At 44.1% G+C, this 22,836-nt stretch overlaps 1 protein-coding gene across 1 annotated transcript in view; it reads right to left on the minus strand.

Moving 5' to 3' along the window:
- Positions 1–9,369: 9,369 nt before the first annotated feature.
- Positions 9,370–22,836, minus strand: part of GPR1 (G protein-coupled receptor 1) — a 53,356-nt gene continuing 39,889 nt past the window's right edge. Inside the window, exons 2-3 of the mRNA XM_038749319.1 lie at positions 14,910–14,977; positions 9,370–10,948 (exon numbers count right to left, since the gene is read on the minus strand). Of these exons, the coding sequence (XP_038605247.1) occupies positions 9,871–10,935 (1,065 nt within the window). The 5' untranslated portion in view covers positions 10,936–10,948; positions 14,910–14,977 and the 3' untranslated portion in view covers positions 9,370–9,870. The remainder of the gene's footprint in view (positions 10,949–14,909; positions 14,978–22,836) is intronic.

Below are 22,836 nucleotides of genomic sequence, written 5' to 3' on the forward strand. Positions count from 1 at the left end.
TGTCCTTCAAGGTTCACTCTGGGTCTCCCTGTAGTCTTCATCCACTCCCTTGGAGGACTCGGTCTGTCCTGTGCCTTCATTACTACCTCTATGCAGACAATCTACATTTCCAACCCTGATCTCTGTCTCCCTGCAGTTGCACATTTCCTCCTGCCTTCAGGACATCTCTACTTGGGATGTTCTCCTGTCATCGCAAACTAAACACGTCAAAATTCAGAAAAGCAGCATGGCTCAGTGGAAGAACAGGCTGGGGAGCCGGAAGTCATGGGTTCTAATCCCGGCTCCGCCACTTGTCAGCTGTGTGACCTTGTGGAAAGAGCACGGGCTTTGGAGTCAGAGGTCATGGGTTCGAATCCCGACTCCACCACATGACTGCTGTGTGACCTTGGGCAAGTCACTTGACTTCTTTGAGCCTCAGTTACCTCATCTGTAAAATGGGGATTAAGATTGTGAGCCCCACTTGGGGCAACTTGATCACGTTGTATCCCCCCAGCGCTTAGAACAGTGCTCTGCACATAGTAAGCGCTTAACAAATGCCATTATTATTATTCACTTCTCTGGGCCTCAGTTCCCTCATCTGAAAAATGGGGATGAAGACTGTGAGCCCCATGTGGGACAACCTGATTATCTTGTATGTACCCCAGCGCTTGGAACAGTGCATGGCACATAGTAAGAGCTTAACAAATGCCAGCATCATTATTATTAAGAGCAGAACTCCCTTTCTTCCCATCCAAACCCTGTCCTCCCCATGAGTTTTCCCATCATTGTAGGTGGCACCACCATCCTTCCTGTCTCAAGCCCATAACCCTGGTGTTGCCCTCAACTCATCTCTGAGTTGAGAAGCAGCGTGGCTCAGTGGAAAGAGAATGGGCTTTGGAGTCAGAGGTCATGGGTTTGAATCCCAGCTCTGCCACATGTCTGCTGTGTGACCTTGGGCAAGTCAGTTAACTTCTCTGAGCTTCAGTGACCTCATCTGTAAAGTGGGGATTAAGAAAGACTGTGAGCTCCATGTGGGCCAACCTGATCACCTTGTATCCCCCTGCAGTGCTTAGAACAGTGCTTTGCACATAGCGCTTAACAAATGCCATCATTATTATTATTATTATTATTATCTCTGACATTCAGAGAAGCAGCGTGGCTCAGTGGAAAGAGCCCGGGCTTGGGTGTCAGAAGTCATGGGTTCTAATCCTAGCTCTGCCACTTGTCTGTTGTGTGACTGTGGGTAAGTCACTTCACTGCCTCTTCCCTCATCTGTAAAATGGGGATTAAGACTGTGAGCCCCAAGTGGGACAATCTGACTACTTTGTATCCTTGCAGCGCTTAGAACAATGATTGGCACATAGCAAGCGCTTAACAAAAGCCATCATTACTATTCATTCAATTGTATTTATTGAGCGCTTACTGTGTGCAGAGCACTGCACTAAGCGCTTGGGAAGTCCAAGTTGGCAACATATAGAGACGGTCCCTACCCAACAGCGGGCTCACAGTCTAGAAGGTATTCAACCCACATAGTCTATCACTAAATCCTGTCAATTCGACCTTTACGGCATTGCTAAAATCCATCCTTTCCTCTTCATCCAACTGCTACCGCATTGTTATTATTCCGAGTACTTACCCTATCCCACCTTGGTCACCGCATCGCCCTTGCTGACCCTGCCTGCCTCCCGCCTCTCACGGCACTCCGGTCTAAATTTCACCCTGCTGATTCACCGGATCATTTTTTCTCAAAAACATTCGGTCCATTTTTCCCCACTCAAGAGCCTCCAGTGATTGCCCCTCCACTTCTGCCTCCTACAGAAACTCCACCATTGGGCCTTAAAGCTCTCGCTCACCTCACCCCCTCCTACCTCACCTTGCTGCTGCTGCAGCCGCCTGGCGAAGCGGCTGGAGCCCTGGCCTGGGATTCAGAAGGTCACGGGTTCTCTCCCCCTTTTCGACTGTGAGCCCACTGTTGGGTAGGGACCGTCTCTCTATGTTGCCAACTTGTACTTCCCAAGCGCTTAGTACAGTGCTCTGCACATAGTAAGCGCTCAATAAATACGATTGGTGATGATGATGCTGCTGCCTCTGCCAGTTATCTGCTGCGTGATCTCGGGCAAATCACTTCACTTCTCTGGGCCTCAGTTACCTCCTCTGTAAAATGGGGATTGTTCTCTGTTTTGTTCTCCGTCTCCCCCTTCTAGACTGTGAGCCCACTGTTGGGTAGGGACCGTCTCTCTCTCTATATGTCCACTGTTGGGTCAGGACTATATGTCTCTATATGTTGCCAACTTGTACTTCCCAAGTGCTTAGTACAGTGCTCTGCACACAGCGCTCAATAAATATGATTGATTGATTGATATATGTATACATATATATGTTTGTACATATTTATTACTCTTTATTTATTTTACTTGTACATATCTATTCTATTTTATTTTGTTAATATGTTTGGTTTTGTTCTCTGTCTCCCCCTTCTAGACTGCGAGCACACTGTTGGGTAGGGACCGTCTCGCTCTATATATGTATATATATATATATATATATATATGTCTCTAGGGACTATATGTCTCTATATGTTGTCAACTTGTACTTCCCAAGCGCTTAGTACAGTGCTCTGCACACACACAGCACTCAATAAATATGATTGATTGATTGATATATGTATACATATATATGTATATATGTTTGTACATATTTATTACTCTCTATTTTACTTGTACATATCTATTCTATTTATTTTATTTTGTTAATAAGTTTGGTTTTGTTCTCTGTCTCCTCCTTCTAGACTGTGAGCACACTGTTGGGTAGGGACCGTCTCTCTCTCTCTATATGTGTGTATATATATATATATATATGCCCACTGTTGGGTCGGGACTATATGTCTCTAGGGACTATATGTCTCTATATGTTGCCAACTTGTACTTCCCAAGCGCTTAGTACAGTGCTCTGCACACAGCGCTCAATAAATATGATTGATTGATTGATATATGTATACATATATATGTATATGTTTGTACATATTTATTACTCTTTATTTATTTTACTTGTACATATCTATTCTATTTATTTTATTTTGTTAATATGTTTGGTTTTGTTCTCTGTCTCCCCGTTCTAGACTGTGAGCACACTGTTGGGTAGGGACCGTCTCTCTCTCTCTCTATGTATGTATATATATATATATATATATATATATGCCCACTGTTGGGTCGGGACTATATGTCTCTATATGTTGCCAACTTGTACTTCCCAAGCGCTTAGTACAGTGCTCTGCACACAGCGCTCAATAAATATGATTGATTGATTGATATATGTATACATATATATATGTATATATGTTTGTACATATTTATTACTCTTTATTTTACTTGTACATATCTATTCTATTTTATTTTGTTAATATGTTTTGTTTTGTTGTCTGTCTCCCCACTCTAGACTGCGAGCCCGTGGTTGGGTAGGGACCGTCTCTATATGTTGCCAACTTGTACTTCCCAAGCACTTAGTACAGTGCTTTGCACACAGTAAGTGCTCAATAAATATGATTGATTGATATGTTGCCAACTTGTACTTCCCAAGTGCTCTGCACACAGTAAGTGCTCAATAACTACGATTGATTGATTGATTGATATGTTGCCAACTTGTACTTCCCAAGTGCTCTGCACACAGTAAGTGCTCAATAAATATGATTGATTGATTGATTGATTGATTTGATTGATTGAGACTGTGAACCCCATGGGGGACAGGGACCGTGTCCAACCCGATTTGCTTGAGTCCACCCCAGTGCTTAATACAGTGCCTGGCACATAGTAAGTGCCTAACAAACACCATCATTATTAATACTAATGATAATAATTTTGACATTTGTTAAGTGCTTACTATGTGCCAAGCACTGTTCTAAGCACTGAGTAGATACAAGGTAATGAGGTTGTCTCACATGGGGCTCACAGTCTTCATCCCCATTTTGCAGATGAGGTCACTGAGGCCCAGAGAAGTAAAGTGACTTGCCCAAAGTCACACAGCTGATAAGTGGCAGAGCGGGGGTTAGAACCCACGACCTCTGACTCCAAAGCCCGGGCTCTTTCCACTGAGCCACCCAGCCCACACACTTTGCTGACTTAAATGACACCCTTTTCACTGTACCTCCATCTCATCTGTTTCTCCACTGACCTCTTCGTCCATGTCCTGCCTCTGGCCTGAAACACCCTCCATCCGTCTCCATACCGGACAATCTCTCTCCCTGTCTTCAAAGCCTCATTGAAGGCACATCTCTTCCAACAGGAGGACTTCCCTAACTTATCCCTCATTTCCTTTTCTCCCACCAGCTCTGCTTCATCTTGTTTTGCTCCCTTTATTCACCCCCCTACTCCTGTAATTGATTTGTTACGGACTGAGCCCCCTTTTCCTCTCTTCCTCCCCACCCCCCGGCCCTACCTCCTTCCCCTTCCCACAGCACCTGTATATATGTTTGTACTGATTTATTACTCCTATTTATTTTACTTGTACATATTTACTATTCTATTTATTTTGTTAATGATGTGCATCTAGCTTTAATTCTATTTGTTCTGATGACTTTGACACCTGTCTCCACGTTTTGTTTTGTTGTCTGTCTCCCCCTTCTAGACTGTGAGCCCGCTGTTGGGTAGGGACCGTCTCTCTACGTTGCAAACTTGTACTTCCCAAGCGCTTAGTCCAGTGGTCTGCACACAGTAAGCGCTCAATAAATACGATTGAATGAATGAATTTGTATTATTATGCTTCCCTCTAGACTATAAACTCACCTGCTGTCGACCCCCGGCCCATGTCCTCCCCCGGGCCTGGAATGCCCTCCCTCTGCCCCTCCGCCAAGCTAGCTCTCTTCCTCCCTTCAAAGCCCTACTGAGCGCTCACCTCCTCCAGGAGGCCTTCCCAGACTGAGCCCCTTTTTCCTCTCCTCCCCATCCCCCCCGCCCTACCTCCTTCCCCTCCCCACTGCACCTGCATATATATTTGTATAGATTTATTACTCTATTTATTGTACATATTTACTATTGATTTTGTTAATGTGCATCTAGCTTAAATTCTATTTGTTCTGACGACTTTGACACCTGTCCACATGTTTTGTTGTCTGTCTCCCCCTTCTAGACTGTGAGCCCATTGTTGGGTAGGGACCGCATCTATATGTTGCCAACTTGTACTTCCCAAGCGCTTAGTACAGTGCTGGGCACACAGTAAGTGCTCAATAAATACGATTGAATGAATGAACATGGTTAGGGAACGTGTCTGCCAACTGTTTTACTGTATGCTCCCAAGTGCTCAGTACAGCGCTCTGCACACAATAAGCGAGCAATAAATGCTATTGATTGATTGCTTTTCCTCCCAGCGCTTAGAACAGTGCTTTGCACATAGTAAGCGCTTAACAAATACCATTATTATTATTATTATTATTATTACCTGCGGTGCTCTACTTCAGGTTCAGTTGCCCCCAGGTTTCTTATACTCCATAATCATTTGCAACCAGGGTTACTGGATCCCCCTGGAGATCCCCTAAATCACATTGCATTGTAGTAGACTGTAAGCTCGCTGTTTAGACTGTGAGCCCACTGTTGGGTAGGGACTGTCTCTATATGTTGCCAACTTGTACTTCCCAAGCGCTTAGTACAGTGCTCTGCACACAGTAAGCGCTCAATAAATACGATTGATGATGATGATGATGATGATGAATGTGTCTGTTTATTGTCTTGTACTCTCCCAAGCACTTAGTACAGTGATTTTAGACTGTGAGCCCACTGTTGGGTAGGGACCGTCTCTATATGTTGCCAACTTGTACTTCCCAAGCGCTTAATACAGTGCTCTGCACACAGGAAGCGCTCAATAAATACGATTGATGATGGTCCGCTATGTATATATGTATATATGCTTGTACATATTTATTACTCTATTTATTTATTTATTTGTTTTACTTGTACATATCTATTCTATTTATTCTATTTATTTTATTCTGTTACTATGTTTGGTTTTGTTCTCTGTCTCCCCCTTTTAGACTGTGAGCCCACTGTTGGGTAGGGACTGTCTCTATATGTTGCCAATGTGTACTTCCCAAGCGCTTAGTACAGTGCTCTGCACACAGTAAGCGCTCAATAAATGCGATTGATGATGATGATGATGATGAATGTGTCTGTTTATTCTTGTCTTGTACTCTCCCAAGCACTTAGTACAGTGATTTTAGACTGTGAGCCCACTGTTGGGTCGGGACCGTCTCTATATGTTGCCAACTTGTACTTCCCAAGCGCTTAGTACAGTGCTCTGCCCACAGTAAGCGCTCAATAAATACGATTGATGATGATGATGATGATGATGATGATGAATGTGTCTGTTTATTCTTGTCTTGTACTCTCCCAAGCACTTAGTACAGTGATTTTAGACTGTGAGCCCACTGTTGGGTAGGGACCGTCTCCATATGTTGCCAACTTGTACTTCCCAAGCGCTTAGTACAGTGCTCTGAACACAGGAAGCGCTCAATAAATACGATTGATGATGATCCGCTGTGTATATATGTATATATGTTTGTACATATTTATTACTCTATTTATTTTATTTATACGTATCTATTCTATTTATTTTATTTTGTTAGTATGTTTGGTTTTGTTCTCTGTCTCCCCTTTTCAGACTGTGAGCCCACTGTTGTGTAGGGACTGTCTCTATATGTTGCCAACTTGTACTTCCCAAGCGCTTAATACAGTGCTCTGCACACAGGAAGCGCTCAATAAATACGATTGATGATGATCCGCTGTGTATATATGTATATATGTTTGTACATATTTATTACTCTATTTATTTATTTATTTATTTTACTTGTGCGTATCTATTCTATTCATTTTATTTTGTTAGTATGTTTGGTTTTGTTCTCTGTCTCCCGCTTCTAGACTGTGAGCCCACTGGTGGGTAGGGACTGTCTCTATATGTTGCCAATTTGTACTTCCCAAGCGCTTAGTACAGTGCTCTGCACACAGTAAGCGCTCAATAAATACGATTGATGATGATGATGACAGTAAGTGCCCAATAAATGAGATTCCTCAATAAATGAAGAAACCAGCAGAGGGCAGCACTTAACAGTGTTGGGGAACTTGGCGGGAGTCCATTGGTTTGGCAGAAAAATAATGAGAATAATTAAATAATGTAATTAAATAATGTAGGGTGCTTTCCCCGTTCACTTGTTTGGCTGCCTGCCTCCCCCTTTCTAGACTGTGAGCCCGTTGTGGGCAGGGATTGGTCTCTATTTGTTGCTGAATTGTACTTTCCAAGTGCTCAATAAATATGAATGAATGAATAATAATAATAATAATGATGGTATTTGTCAAGAGAAGCAGCGTGGCTCAGTGGAAAGAGCCCGGGCTTTGGAGCCAGAGGTCATGGGTTCAAATCCCGGCTCTGCCAATTGTTAGCTGTGTGACTTTGGGAAAGTCACTTCTCTGGGCCTCAGTTACCTCATCCCCAAAATGGGGATTAAGACTGTGAGCCCCCCCGTGGGACAAACTGATCACCTTGTAACCTCCCCAGCTCTTAGAACAGTGCTTAGCACATAGTAAGCGCTTAATAAATGCCATTATTATTATTATTTTCCCAAGTGCTCAGTAAATATGAATGAATGAATAATAATAATAGTGATGGTATTTGTTAAGAGAAGCAGCATGGCTCGGTGGAAAGAGCCCGGGCTTGGGAGTCAGAGACTGTGGGTTCTAATTCTGGCCCTGTCTGCTGTGTGACCTTGGGCAAGTCACTTAACTTCTCTGAGCCTCAGTGACCTCATCTGTAAAATGGGGATTAAGACTGCTTCTAAGCCTGCTTCTCAGTGCCAAGCAGTGTTCTAAGTGCTGGGGGAGATACAAGGTAATGAGGTTGTCCCACAGGCGGCTCACAGTCTTCTTCCCTATTTTACAGACGAGGGAACTGAGCCACAGAGAAAGGTAATAATAATGTTTGTTAATCACTTACTATGTGCCAAGCACTGTTCTAAGCGCTGGGGCAGATACAAGGTAATCAGGTTATCCCATGTGGGGCTCACAGTCTTAATCCTCATTTTACAGATGAGGGAACTGAGGCACAGAGAAGTTAAGTGACTTGCCCAAAGTCACACAGCTGACGTGCCTGGCACGGGGCAGCTAAATTCATGTCAATCCTTTGATCGATCAATCAATTGTTTTTATTGAGCACTTACTGGGTGCAGGGCTTACTGTACTACATGTTTGGGAGAGGACAATATAACCCAGTTGGTAGACACGTTCCTTGATGATGATGATGATGATGGTATTTGTTAAGCGCTTACTATGTATCAAGCACTGTTCTAAGTGCTGGGGGAGATATAAGGTAATCGGGTTGACTCACACGGGGCTCACAGTCTTAATCCCATTTGCTCCCAACAACCTTACAGTCTAGATGGGGAGGCATAAAAATATAGCAATAGTAATTGTGGTATTTGTTAATCGCTTACTATGTGTCAGGCACGCTACTGAGAGAAGCAGTGTGGCTCAGTGGAAAGAGCCCGGGTTTTGGAGTCAGAGGTCATGGGTTCAAATCTTGGCTCCGCCAATTGTCAGCTGTGTGACTTTGGGCAAGTCACTTAACTTCTCTGGGCCTCAGTTACCTCACCTGTAAAATGAGGATGAAGACTGTGAGCCCCACATGGCACAACTTGATCACCTTGTAACTTCCCCAGGGCTTAGAACGGTGCTTTGCACATAGTAAGCGCTTAATAAATGCCATCAAAAAAAAAAAGTGGTGGGGTGGATATAAGCAAATCAGGTTGGACACAGTCCCTGTCCCAATATAGGGCTCACAGGCTTAATTCCCATTTTACGGATGAGGTAACTGAGGCCCAGAGGAGTGAAGTGACTTGCCCAAGGCCACACAGCAGACAAGTGGCAGAGCCGGGATTAGAATCCATGACCTTCTGATTCCCAGGCTAGTGCTGTGGGGCTGAGGGAAGGGTGAATAAAGGGTACAAATCCAAGTGTAAAGGTGACATCTATCCATCTATCTGTCTATCTATCTATCTATCTATCTATCTATCTATCTATCTATCTATCTATCTATCCATCCATCCATCCATCCATCCATCCATCTATCTATACCTATCTATCTATCTATCTATCTATCTATCTATCTATCTATCTATCTATCTATCTATCTATTTATCTATCTATCTATCTATCTATCTATCTATCTATCTATCTATCTATCTATCTATCTATCTATCTATCCATCCATCCATCCATCCATCCATCCATCCATCCATCCATCCATCCATCCATCTATCTATCTATCTATCTATCTATCTATCTATCTATCTATCTAGCTGTGCATTCCTATATATCTACAACAATAATACACACACACACACCCTAAGCACCAGTTTTAAAAACGTTTATTTGCAGTATGCTACATCAACAACTTGCAGCAGAATATGTACTGGAGGCACTAAGACTACACAGGAGATTAAATGCGTCCGCAGTATACCGAGCGTATGCCTGGGATCGGTGCCTGCGCGGTAATACCTAAAGACCAAAATGAATTCCAGGCCCGGAAAGTCCCATCTTTTGGAATGAATCAGTCTGATCTTCAACAATCGGATGGGGCGTTTTAAGGCGTTTTCGACGGATGTTTGAAGAGACAGTAGGAGAGGTGTTTGAAGACAGAGAAAGCGACAGCGGTTGCAGTTGTCTTAACCGGTAAGAATGAAACAGAACGCCCTTCCCAAGGCTCGTGTTGGCACTGGGGCCGTCTGCCCTCTTCAACCGATGAGACAACTTGGTCGCGCCCCTCACGCGGCCGGGGGGCCCGGAGGTATCCCCGGCGAGGGGACCCCAGAAAATCGGGCTGGGCAGTCACGCCGCTCTAGAGGAGAAGACGGTCGACTCACTGTGTGGTCTCCAGAAGGCACAGGTTTTTGTTCTCCGAGTTCCTAAACTGTTCGCTCACCGTCCCGGACCAGCTGACCTCCCACAGGGTGTGCTTCAGGATCTCGGCGACCGAAGCCCGGAAGCGCACCTGGAACTTCTTGCTAATCAGCACGTAGAGGATGGGGTTCAAGCAGCTGTTGAGGAACGCGAAGCCCGTGGAGAGCGGGATCCCGGCCTGCAGCACGTCGTGGAAGTGGCCGCCGTGGTGGATCGACAGCTCCAGGATGCTAAATATGTGGTAGGGCGTCCAGCACACCAGAAAGGCCGCCACCACGGCCAGGATGGCCCAGAAGTGCCTGCTGGACGTCAGGACGCTCCTCCGCTTCACCTGGAGGACCAGGCAGGAGTAGCAGACGACCAGGGTCAGCAAGGGGAAGAGGTACCCGAAAACGAACCTCAGCCAGATCAAGGCGTGGTGCCTCAGCAACACGATGCCCGCGTCGCTCTGGTGGAAGTTGTTGTAGCAGATGGTGTGATTGTCGTACTCGAGGGTGTCCCGGAAGTACAAGGCGGGGCCGGCGATCAGGGCGGCCGCGAGCCAGACGGCGCCGATGACCAGGAGGGTGTTCTTCAGGGTCCGGCGCCGGTGGGAGAAGACGGGGTGGACCAAGTGGACGTAGCGGTCCAGGCTGATGGCCGTCAGGAAGAAGACGCTGGCGAACATGTTCAACAGGCCGACGAAGGAGTTGGCCTTGCACAGCCAGACGCCGAAGGGCCAGTGGAAGTTCAGGGCCACGTAGGTGATGTAGAGAGGCAGGAAGAGGACGAAGATGAAATCCGCCACGGCCAGGTTGAGGAACCAGAGGGTGGTGACGGTCTTGTCCCACTTGAACCCCGTGAACCAGATGACCACGGCATTCCCCGGGATCCCCAGGACGAACGCCACGCTGTACAGCACGAGGGACACCGAGTGAACGGCCGTCAGGTGGGCCGTCTCTTCTTGGTCCACCTCCGCGTAGTACTCTAACGAGTAGGAGTAGTTCTCCGAGTCTTCGAACAGCAACGCTTCGAGGTCTTCCATGGCGGCTCAGCGCCTGGAAAAGAATAATAACAATAATGATGATGGCATTTGTTAAGCGCTTACTATGTGCAGAGCACTGTTCTAAGCGCTGGGGGGGATACAAGGTGATCAAGTTGTCCCACGTGGGGCTCACAGTCTTAATCCCCATTTTACAGATGAGGGAACTGAGGCTCAGAGAAGGTAAGTGACTTGCCCAAGGCCACACGGCAGACATGTGGCCGAGCCGGGATTCGAACCCATGACCTCTGACTCCAAAGCCCGGGCTCTTTCCAATGAGCCACATGTGGACAGGGTGGGAAAAAAAAAATAGACAAATACCATCGGTTTTGAGGAATGCGAGAACCACACCTCTGGAAATCTCAGGAGCTAAGCAGTGTGATTTTTAACCTCTTCTGATTCCTGGTTTTATTATTATTAATAATAATTATTATTATAATGATAACAATGGTATTTGTTAAGCGCTTGCCATTCCAAGCCCTGGGGTAGATACGAGGTAATCAGGTTGGACATAATCCCTGTCCCACACTGGGCTCACAGTCTTAATCCCCATTTTACAGATGAGGGAACTGAGGCTCAGAGAAGTTAAGTGACTTGCCCAAGGTCACACGGCAGTCATGTGGCCGAGCCGGGATTCGAACCCATGACCTCTGACTCCAAAGCCCGTGCTCTTTCCAATGAGCCACATGTGGACAGGGTGGGAAAAAAAAAATAGACAAATACCATCGGTTTTGAGGAATGCGAGAACCACACCTCTGGAAATCTCAGGAGCTAAGCAGTGTGATTTTTAACCTCTTCTGATTCCTGGTTTTATTATTATTATTAATAATTATTATTATAATGATAACAATGGTATTTGTTAAGCGCTTGCCATTCCAAGCCCTGGGGTAGATACGAGGTAATCAGGTTGGACATAATCCCTGTCCCACACTGGGCGCATAGTCTTATTCCCCATTTGACAGATAAGGAAAGAGGCCCAGAGGAGTTAAGCGACTAGCCCAAGGTCACACAGCAGGCGAGTGGCAGAGCCAGGATTAGAACCGAGTCTTCCGACGTCCAGGCTCATGCTCTCTCCACTAGACCATGCAGCTTCTCAAGATTAGTTCTCCAGAGCCTAGAAAAGCCGGGATTTTCCAGGACTTAATCTGAGAAAAAGAAATGGCTTTCTGCCCCCAAACCCTGTGTGCTGGAGAAAGTTGAATAAAGGGCTCAGGAGAAATGAGGAGAATAAGGGCATGCAATGGCAAAATGGTCAACTAACTCCTCAAGAAACTGCAGAGTTTGCCTTGTACACACATACCCTTGCGTAAATTGGTCCATGTGTGTCAGAAGCTCGTGAACAATGCCCGGTATGGGGAGGGAGCACCGTGTGATTTAGTGGTGTGGTTACAAAAGAAAATTGTTCCGATCACGTCCTGTCCTCTGATTAGAAGATGAGGCCCCAAAGCCATCTGGATACCCATATGAAAGAGTGCGTATGCCCTGAACAGCTCTTCAAAATAGGATGGAAGTTAATTTATAAGCAATCAATCAATCGTATTTATTGAACACTTACTATTGCACAGCACTGTGCTAAGCGCTTGGGAGAGTACAATTCAACAGAGTTGATAGATGCATTCCATGCCTACAAGGAGTTTACAGTCCAGAAGCTTCTCTGAACCTATAGGTTGGGCTGTGTTCAATCCCATTTGCTTGCACCCACCCCGGTGCTTAATTCAGCGCTTGGCACATAGTAAGTGCTTAACAAGCGCCATAATTATGATTATTATCCTCTGAGCCTGTACTACAAAATGCAACTTCTCCCTAGACTTTATGCTATCTTTACATCATCATCATCAATCATATTTATTGAGCGCTTACTGTGTGCAGAGCACTGTACTAAGCGCTTGGGAAGTACAAATTGGCAACATCTAGAGACAGTCCCTACCCAACAGTGGGCTCACAGTCTAGAAGGGGGAGACAGAGAACAAAACCAAACATACTAACAAAATAAAATAAATAGAATAGATTGTTTACATCAAACAATCCTCTATTTAGGCAGCAAGGAAATGCTAGGCTGTAAAAAGAAAAAAGTCTTCAAGTATTCCAAAAGGAGCAGCGTGGCCTAGTGGAAAGAGCATGGGTCTCGGGGTCAGAGGTTTCGGGTTCTAATCCTGGCTTTGTCACTTGTCTGCCATAAGTGACCTTAGTTGTATATATGTTTGTACATATTTATTACTCTATTTATTTATTTATTTATTTATTTATGCATTTATTTTACTTGTACATATCTATTGTATTTATTTTATTTTGTTAATACGTTTGGTTTTGTTCTCTGTCTCCCCCTTCTAGACTGTGAGCCCACTGTTGGGTAGGGACTGTCTCTATATGTTGCCAACTTGTACTTCCCAAGCGCTTAGTACAATGCTCTGCACACAGCGCTCAATAAATACGATTGATTGATTGATTGATTGAACTAATTTGTATCTCCCCAGTGCACAGCAGATTGCTTGACTGTAGTAAGAGCTAAACAAATAATATCATGGTTCCTACAAGCTTCACCACAAAATGGAAAAATTCTCCCTCTTAGCATGTATATAGGCTATATAGTATATATACACACACACATACATATATAGTAGTATAGTAGTATACACATTCATTACATAGATATATATATCTCAATCAATCATCAGGCCCAAATGAATCTTAAAGTAGACAAAGAAAAATAAGCTTTCAACCCAGTATGAGAAGCAGTGTGGCCTAATGAATAGAGCTTAGACCTGGGATTCAGAAGGACAAGGAATGTGTCTACTAAGTCCATTATATTATGGACTTAGTTATGTATATATGTTTGTACATATTTATTATTCTATTCATTTATTTATTTATCTTGTACATATCTATTCTATTTATTTTATTTTGTTAGTATGTTTGGTTTTGTTCTCTGTCTCCCTCTTCTAGACTGTGAGCCCGCTGTTGGGTAGGGACTGTCTCTATGTGTTGCCGACTTGGACTTCCCAAGCGCTTAGTACAGTGCTCTGCACACAGTAAGCGCTCAATAAATACGATTGATTGATTGATTGATTTTTTTTGATGGCATTTATTAAGCGCTTACTATGTGCAAAGCACTGTTCTAAGCGCTGGGGAAGTTACAAGGTGATCAGGTTGTCCCTCAGGGGGCTCACAGTCCTAATCCCCATTTTACAGATGAGGTAACTGAGGCACAGAGAAGTGAAGTGACTTGCCCAAAGTCACACAGCTGACAATTGGCAGAGCCGGGATTTGAACCCATGACCTCTGACTCCAAAGCCCAGGCTCTTTCCACTGAGCCACGCTGCTTCTCTGATTGATTGATTATATTGTACTCTCCCAAGAGCCGAGAACAGTGCCCAGCACACAGGAAACACTCAATAAGTACCGTGGATTGCTTGATTGACCTGGGTTCTAATCCCAGCTCTGCCACTTTTGTCTGCTGTGTGACCTTGGGCTAGTCACTAAAGTTCTGTGCCTCAGTTACTTGTTATCGGAAAAACGGGAATTAAAACTGTGAGCTCCATATAAGACGAGCACTGAGCCCAACCTGATCATCTTGTATCTACCCCAGCACTTACTATAATGCCTGGAACGTAGTAATCGCTTAACAAATACCTTATAAAAGCAAAACAAACAAAAAAACCCACTCTCTGAGGTCATTTTCTGCTCTAATCATCCCTGACTCTAAGGCAAAATGCTCCCCTCCCTTTCACCAAATTAGATGTTTTTTTCTGATTTGATGAAGGGGTGGGCAGTGGAAGAGAGAGCCCAATAGGACATTGCTGAGCTGGATGCCTTTGATAATTTTTATCATCTCTGAGTGCGAAAAATGAGGTGTGGCGGGGAGAGGAACGAAAGCAAGTGGAAAAAATGAGCGGGTGTGAGGGAGAAGCACATGTGCTGCTGCTTGGACGTCAGATTTGGTGCACTGACAAAGAATCTCAGTCAAGCACTCGACGGACCTCCTTGCCAAACTCTTGTGTCGTCCAGTATCGGCAGGGATATGTCTTCCTCGGGAAGTTTGCTTGACCTAGTTAAAAAAAAAAGTCTTGGTTAGCATTGAATGTTTTTGTGCTTGGTGAAAAACAGAAAACGTGTTCCCCACCCATCGTTCCAAGATGTGCTCAAGATGTTGGGCCCTGCTGATCTCAGTGGCCCCTTGGATGGAAGACTTTTATACAGAGATGAAAATTAGGGGAAGAAGTGGAGGCCAGGTGGGACAGTCGTCAGCTTTCACGAAGGAGGGTGTCCAATTTTCTGCTGGTCACTTGACCCTCTCGCCTCCATCCCCTCATTCATGCGGGTTTTAAAATCTTCTTTTTATCACTTAAAATAAATTAAGAGATAAATAAATGACCAAATAAATAAATTACAGGATAAATATAGAAATATGCATATGTGCTGTGGGGATTGGGAGGGAGGATGAATGAAGGAGCAAGTAAAAGTAGCACAGAAGGGAGTGGGAGAAGAGGAGTGGAGGGCTTAGTCAGGGAAGGCTTCTTGGAGTAGATACAAATGTGCATCAATCAATCAATCATATTTATTGAGCACTTACTGTGTGCAGAGCACTGTACTAAGCGCTTGGGAAGTACAAGTTGGCAACATATAGAGACAGTCCCTACCCAACAGTGGGCTCACAGTCTAAAAAGTGGGCTCACAGTCTAAAATATGTATATAAATATGCATACATATATATATATATATATATACACACCCACACACTCACATATATGCATATATTCCTATACATACAAATACACACATGTAAGGGTGCATGCACACACACATACACATATATAGAGAGCATAAGCCTAGAAATATCATTATTATTTCAAGCAGAAATATCATTTCCTGCATAGGGTGGAGTATTTAGGTGATCACTCGTAATTTAGACTTTGAACTCCTCTAGAATGTAAGCTCTTTATGGGCAGGAAATGTGTCTGTTTATTGTCATCTCGCACTCTCCAAAGCGCTTAGTCCCGTGCTTTGCACCAGTAAGTGTTCAATATATATACCTATAACTGAATGTGTGTGTGTGTGTGTGTGTATAGACAGAGAGAATTGTCTTTCATATAATTTGAAATTATAATATAATACATTATATAAATATAATATTATACAAATTATATTAATTAATATTATTTTAATATTATATAAATATAATTTGAAAAATATTTGAAATATTTGAAAATATTTGAAATATTTGAAAAATAGGGTCAATAAATACGATTGATGAAAAAGGCACCAGTGACAATTTCATTCATTCATTCATTCATTCATTCAATCGTCTTTACTGAGCACTTACTGTGTGCAGAGCACTGTGCTAAGCGCTTGGGAAGTACAAATTGGCAACACATAGAGACGGTCCTACCCAACAACAGGCTCACAGTCTATAAGGGGGAGAGAGACAACAAAACGCAACAAGTAGACAGGTGTCACTACCATCAGAAGTTCACCTATGTGTGCAGAGGTGACTGAAAAGACCCAGCTGCATTGGGCAAACAAAAACTGTGTCCCTAGTTGTGTTGCTGTACTTAAGGTTTGTAAGGCCCGGCATTGTTTTCTCTTTTGCTACCTTGTCTCTCCTACAAAGTTTTGCTCAAAGAGAGCCTCTCTCAATGGCAGCACACCCTGTACACCCGTCTTCAGCCTACTAAACGCCGGGGTAGATACAAGCAAATCGGGTTGGACGCAGTCCCTGTCCCACACGGGGCTAGCAGTCTTCATCCCCATTTTGCGGATGAGGTCACTGAGGCCCAGAGAAGTGAACTAAACTTGCCCCAAACCACCCAGTAGACGAGTGGCAGATGCGGGATTCGATCGGCTGGGGCACGGCATTGCGGGAGGCTTTGTTAGAACAATTCCTCTGACCTTCTTGCTTTGGGTTTCCTCATTTCAGCTCTGATCACACGCCGAAGATGAACTGCTGGGGGGCAATAATAGGGGAACTAGTCTTCAGCAATGAACCGAAATCTAAGAGGCGCTCGGAAAACCCCAAGGGGAGCGTTAAAAGAGGGTCCCTATCTGGTAGGGAAGGGGGTGAGTGTTGAGAGTAAAGGACAGCAAGGTCTCTGCATTGGACATCAATCGGTAATGTTCACTGAGCGCTTACTGAGAGATGGTAATCATTAATTATAATAAAAATGATATTTCTCGCTATAGATATATTTATATTTTTATGATATTTGTTAAACACTGACTATGTGTCAGGTACTTACTGTGTGTCAAGCACTGTACTAAGCGCTGAGACAGATACAAGATAATCAGGTTGGACCCAGTCCCTGTACCACATGGGATTCACAGTGTAAGTAGGAGGGAGATAATAATAATAATAATAATGATGGCATTTATTAAGTGCTTATTATGTGCAAAGCACTGTTCTAAGCGCTGGGGAGGTTACAAGGTGATCAGGTTGCCCCACGGGGGGGCTCACAGTCTTAATCCCCATTTTACAGATGAGGTAACTGGGGCACAGAAAAATTAAATGACTTGCCCAAGGTCACACAGCTGACAGTTGGCAGAGCCGGGATTTGAACCCATGACCTCTGACTCCAAAGCCCGGGCTCTTTCCACTGAGTCATGCTGCTTCTCTTGGGCGAAGCAGGATTCACAGTCTAAGTAGGAGGGAGATAATAATAACAATGGCATTTATTATTATTATTATTATTGATAATAATGATGGCATTTATTAAGCACTTACTATGTGCAAAGCACTGTTCTAAGCGCTGGGGAGGTTACAGGGTGATCAGGTTGTCCCACAGGGGGGCTCACAGTCTTCATCCCCATTTTCCAGATGAGGGAACTGAGGCACAGAGAAGGTAAGCAACTTGCCTAAGGTCACACAGCTGACAATTGGTGGAGTCGGGATTTGAACCCATGACCTCTGGCTCCAAAGCCCGTGCTCTTTCCACTGAGCCATGCTGCTTCTCAGCTGCTTCTCAGATAACAAGGATGGTTCTTGTTAAGCACTTACTCTGTGCCAAGCACTGTAGTAAGTGCTGGGGCAGATCATCATCATCAATCGTATTTATTGAGCGCTTACTATGTGCAGAGCACTGTACTAAGCGCTTGGGTAGTACAAATTGGCAACATATAGAGACAGTCCCTACCCAACAGTGGGCTCACAGTCTAAAAGGGGGAGACAGAGAACAAAACCAAACATACTAGCAAAATAAAATAAATACAAATACAAATAAATATAAATACAGATACAAGATAATCAAGTTGGACACGGTCCCTGGCCCACATGGGGTTCATAGTCTAAGTGGGAGGGAAAAGAAGTATGTCATTCCCATTTTACAGATAAGGAAACTGAGACACAGAGAAGTTAAGGGATTTGCCCAAGGTCAAGTAGCAGCCAAGTATTGGAAGCAGCATGGCTCAGAGGAAAGAGCCCGGGCTTTGGAGTCAGAGGTCAGGGGTTCAAATCTCGGCTCCACCAGTTGTCAGCTGTGTGACTTTGGGCAAGTCACCTCACTTCTCTGGGCCTCAGTTACCTCATCTGTAAAATGGGGATGAAGACTGAAGCCCCCCGTGGGACAACCTGATCACCTTGTAACCTCCCCAATGCTTAGAACAGTGCTTGGCACATAGGAAGCGCATAATAAATGCCATTATTATTATTATTATTATTAAGACAAGTGGCAGAGCTGGGATTAGAACCCAGGTCTTTTTGACTTCTAGGCCCATGTGCTATCCACTATTCTATTTATTTTATTTTGTTAGTATGTTTGGTTTTGTTCTCTGTCTCCCCCTTTTAGACTGTGAGCCCACTGTTGGGTAGGGACTGTCTCTATATGTTGCCAATTTGCACTTCCCAAGCGCTTAGTACAGTGCTCTGCACATAGTAAGCGCTCAATAAATACGATTGATAATGATCTAAGGAAGGTGGTTACATGAAAAGTCTTAAAAGGCCGAGATCTCAGTCCAAATATCAAAACTCTGGGAGCCTCTAGATTATAAATTCCCCGTGTACAGGGATCACATCTACCAACTCGCTTGCACCGTTTAGCGCTAAGCGGAGTGGTATACACAAGGTAAGTGCTTAAAAAATACTAATTACTACCTCCAGACTGCAAGCGCATCGTGGGGACAGAAAATGTCTATTTATTGTTATATCGTACTCAATCAAGACTTTAGTACAGTGCCCTGCATTCAGTAAGCACCCAGTAAATACAATTGAAGGAATGAATATTAATAAGGTTAATATTAATGGGTAGGGACCATCTCTATATGTTGCCGACTTGTGCTTCCCAAGCGCTTAGTACACTGCTCTGCACACAGTAAACGCTCAATAAATACGATTGAATGAATGACTGAATGAATAAATAATAACGGTATTGGTTAAGTGCTTACTATGTGCCAGACACAGTACTAAGCGCTGGGGTGGATACAAGCAAATCAGGTTGGACAGAGTCCCTGTCCCCTACGGGGCTCACAGTCTCAATCCCCATTTTACAGATGAGGTAGCTGAGGCCCAGAGAAGTGAAGTGACTTGCCCAAGGTCACCCAGCAGACCTGTGGCAGAGCCAGGATTAGAATTCATAGCCTTCTTACTCCCAGGCCTGCGCTCTATCCACTGTGCCAACTAGTACTAGTATTTATTAAGTACTCACTATTTACCCAACAATGTTTTAAGCACTGAAGAAGCAGCTAGAGAAGCAGCGTGGCTCAGGGGAAAAGAGCCCGGGCTTTGGAGTCAGAGGTCATGGGTTCGAATCCTGACTCCGCCACATGTCTGCTGTGTGACCTTAGGCAAGTCACTTCACTTCTCTGAGCCTCAGTTCCCTCATCTGGAAAATGGGGATTAAGACTGTGAGCCCCACATGGGACGACTTAATCACCTTGTATCCCCCCCAGCGCTTAGAACAGTGCTCTGCACATAGTAAGCGCTTAACAAATGCCATTATAAAGCACTGGGAAATTCACTCATTCACTCAATCGTATTTATTGAGCGCTTACTGTATGCAGAGCACTGTACTAAGCACTTGGAAAGTACAAGTCGGCAACATATAGAGACGGTCCCTACCCAACAGCGGGCTCACAGTCTAGAAGGGGGAGACAGACAACAAAACAAAACAATGTGGACAGGTGTCAAAATCATCAGAACAAATAGAATTAAAGCTATATGCGCATCATTAACAAAATAAGTGGAATAGTAAACATGTACAAGTAAAATAAATAGAGTAATAAATCCGTACAAATAATATCCAGGGGAGAATTGGACACGGTTCCTGACCCTCAAGGTGCTCACAATCTAAGGAATGGGAAGCAGAATGGCTTGGTGGGGAAGATCACAGACCTGAGAGTCAGAGGGATGTGAGTTCTAAAATCCCAGCTCCATCACTTGTCTGCCGTATGTCCTTAGACAAGTCACTTCTCTGGGCCTCATTTACCTCATCTGTAAAATGGGGATTAAGACCCATGTGGGACAGGGACTATGTCAGTCTGATGATCTTGTATCTACCCCAGCACTTAGAACAGTACTTGACACATAGTAAGCTCTAAACAAAAACCATCAACATTTTTAAGAATTTAAGTGGGAACTGGAGGCGGGCAAGGCGCTAACTTTGGAAATTGACTATAGAGGGAACACTGTAAATTCCTCTAGACTGTAAACTCTTTTTGGGCAGGAAATGTGTCTGTTTACTGTCATATTGTACTCTCCCAGGAGCTTAGTACAGTGCTTTACACCCAGTAAGTGTTCAATAAATACGACTGAGTGAATGACTTACTCTGGATTTAAATAGCTTTACTCACAGGATATTTCTCCGATCATACATAAACACTTGTTCAAAATCCCAGCTCCATCACTTGTCTGCTCTATGTCCTTGGACAAGTCACTTCTCTGGGCCTCATTTACCTCATCTGTAAAATGGGGATTTTTTTACACCCAGTAAGTATTCAATAAATACGACTGAGTGAATGGATTACTCTGGATTTAAATAGATTTACTCGCAGGATATTTCCCCCATCATACACAAACACTTGTTCAAAGCCAAACACACACAGATACACACACAGACAGACACACACACACACACAAGCACTTTTCTGGTCCATGTTATGTCTGGTAAGGAACTGTTCTTGGAAGGCTATTGGAGAAATGACAAGCACAGAAAGGCATAAAACCGTCACATAAGCAAGAAAGTTTTTTCCACTCCATAAAAAGTACGAGCTAGACATGGACCACATTTGTCCATGTCAGGTCCTGGAGTCCCGCCTCACAGTCTGAAGCAGATCAAGCTCAGAATTGCCTTGGGACACCAGGGATGGGCGGAGGGAGTCCGGGGGTCCCCACCCTTTTGGGGTCCCACCTCTTTCTGCGGTTGCACCACTGGCAAAGACGCTCCGCTCTTGTATTGAGCAGCCCGTCAGCTCAGGGAGCAGTCTGGTTTCCTGAACCCCTTAGGAAAAGGAATCCCAAGACCCTAAAACAGGATATCATCATCATCAATCGTATTTATTGAGCGCTTACTATGTGCAGAGCACTGTACTAAGCGCTTGGGAAGTACAAATTGGCAACACATAGAGACAGTCCCTACCCAACAGTGGGCTCACAGGCTAAAAGGGGGAGACAGAGAACAAAACCAAACATACTAACAAAATAAAATAAATAGAATAGCTATGTACAAGTAAAATAAATAAATAAATAGAGTAATAAATATGTACCAACATATATACATATATACAGGATATCATCATCAGTGGGATTTATCAAGCGCTTACTGTGTGTAGAGCACTGTACTAAGCGCTTGGGAGTGGATAGAGAACGGGTCTGGGAGTAAGAAGGACCTGAGTGGTTACCCCGGCTCCGCCATTTGTCTGCTGCGTGACTTTGGGCAAGTCACTTCACTTCTCTGGGCCTCGATGACTTCATCTGTAAAATGGGGATGAAGACTGTGAGCCCCCTGTGGGACATGGACTGGGCCCAAACTGATTAGCTTGTATCTATCCCAGCGCTTAGTAAAGTGCCTGGCACATAGTAAAGCACTGGGACATGGACTGGGCCCAAACTGATTAGCTTGTATCTATCCCAGCGCTTAGTAAAGTGCCTGGCACATAGTAAAGCACTTAACGAATACAATTAAAAAAACCCACAAAAAAATGAGCTTACATTCTAGAGAACAAGTTTACAGAACAAGGACTTCCTTGTAACATAGTGAGGAAAGAGACCCAGCACAAACACACATTCCCATTGCAATCCTATCCAATTTAAGATCTGGGTATATGGTCATATAGAGCTGCAGGGAAACATAAAAATAATATACATTGATAATAATAATAATAATTGTTATTATAATGTTTTATGGTATTTATTAAAAACTTACTATGTGCAAGGCACTGTATTAAACACTAAGGTAGATATAAGCTAATCACGTTGGACACAGCCTATGCCCCACATGGGGCTCCAGTCTTCATCCCCATTTTACAGACGAGGTAACTGAGGCCCAGAGAAGTGAAGTGACTTGCCTAAGATCACACAGCAGACAAGTGGCGGAGCAGGGATTAGAACCCACTACCTTCGGACACCCAGGCCTGCACTCTATCCACTAGGCCACACTGCTTCCCGCTACTTATTAAGAATGTTATTTATTAAGCATGTACTGTTTGCCAGCCCAATATATATTATTAAAATCAGGCTGCATATATTGCTTCTATGCAGCACTGCATATATTGCGGGAAGTTGGAGTTGAGGGCCTGAGTTGTAAGGATCTAAAAATAAAACTAGAAAGAGAAGTAGAAAGAGAGAGAGAGCCCGTTGTTGGGTAGGGCCCGTCTCTATACGTTGCTGACTTGTACTTCCCAAGCGCTTAGTACAGTGCTCTGCACACAGTAAGCGCTCAAGGAACACGATTGAATGAATGAATGAATTACTCAATTAGTGTT

This window comes from Tachyglossus aculeatus, chromosome 7, assembly GCF_015852505.1.
Source record: "Tachyglossus aculeatus isolate mTacAcu1 chromosome 7, mTacAcu1.pri, whole genome shotgun sequence".
Classification (NCBI taxonomy): Eukaryota; Metazoa; Chordata; class Mammalia; order Monotremata; family Tachyglossidae; genus Tachyglossus; species Tachyglossus aculeatus.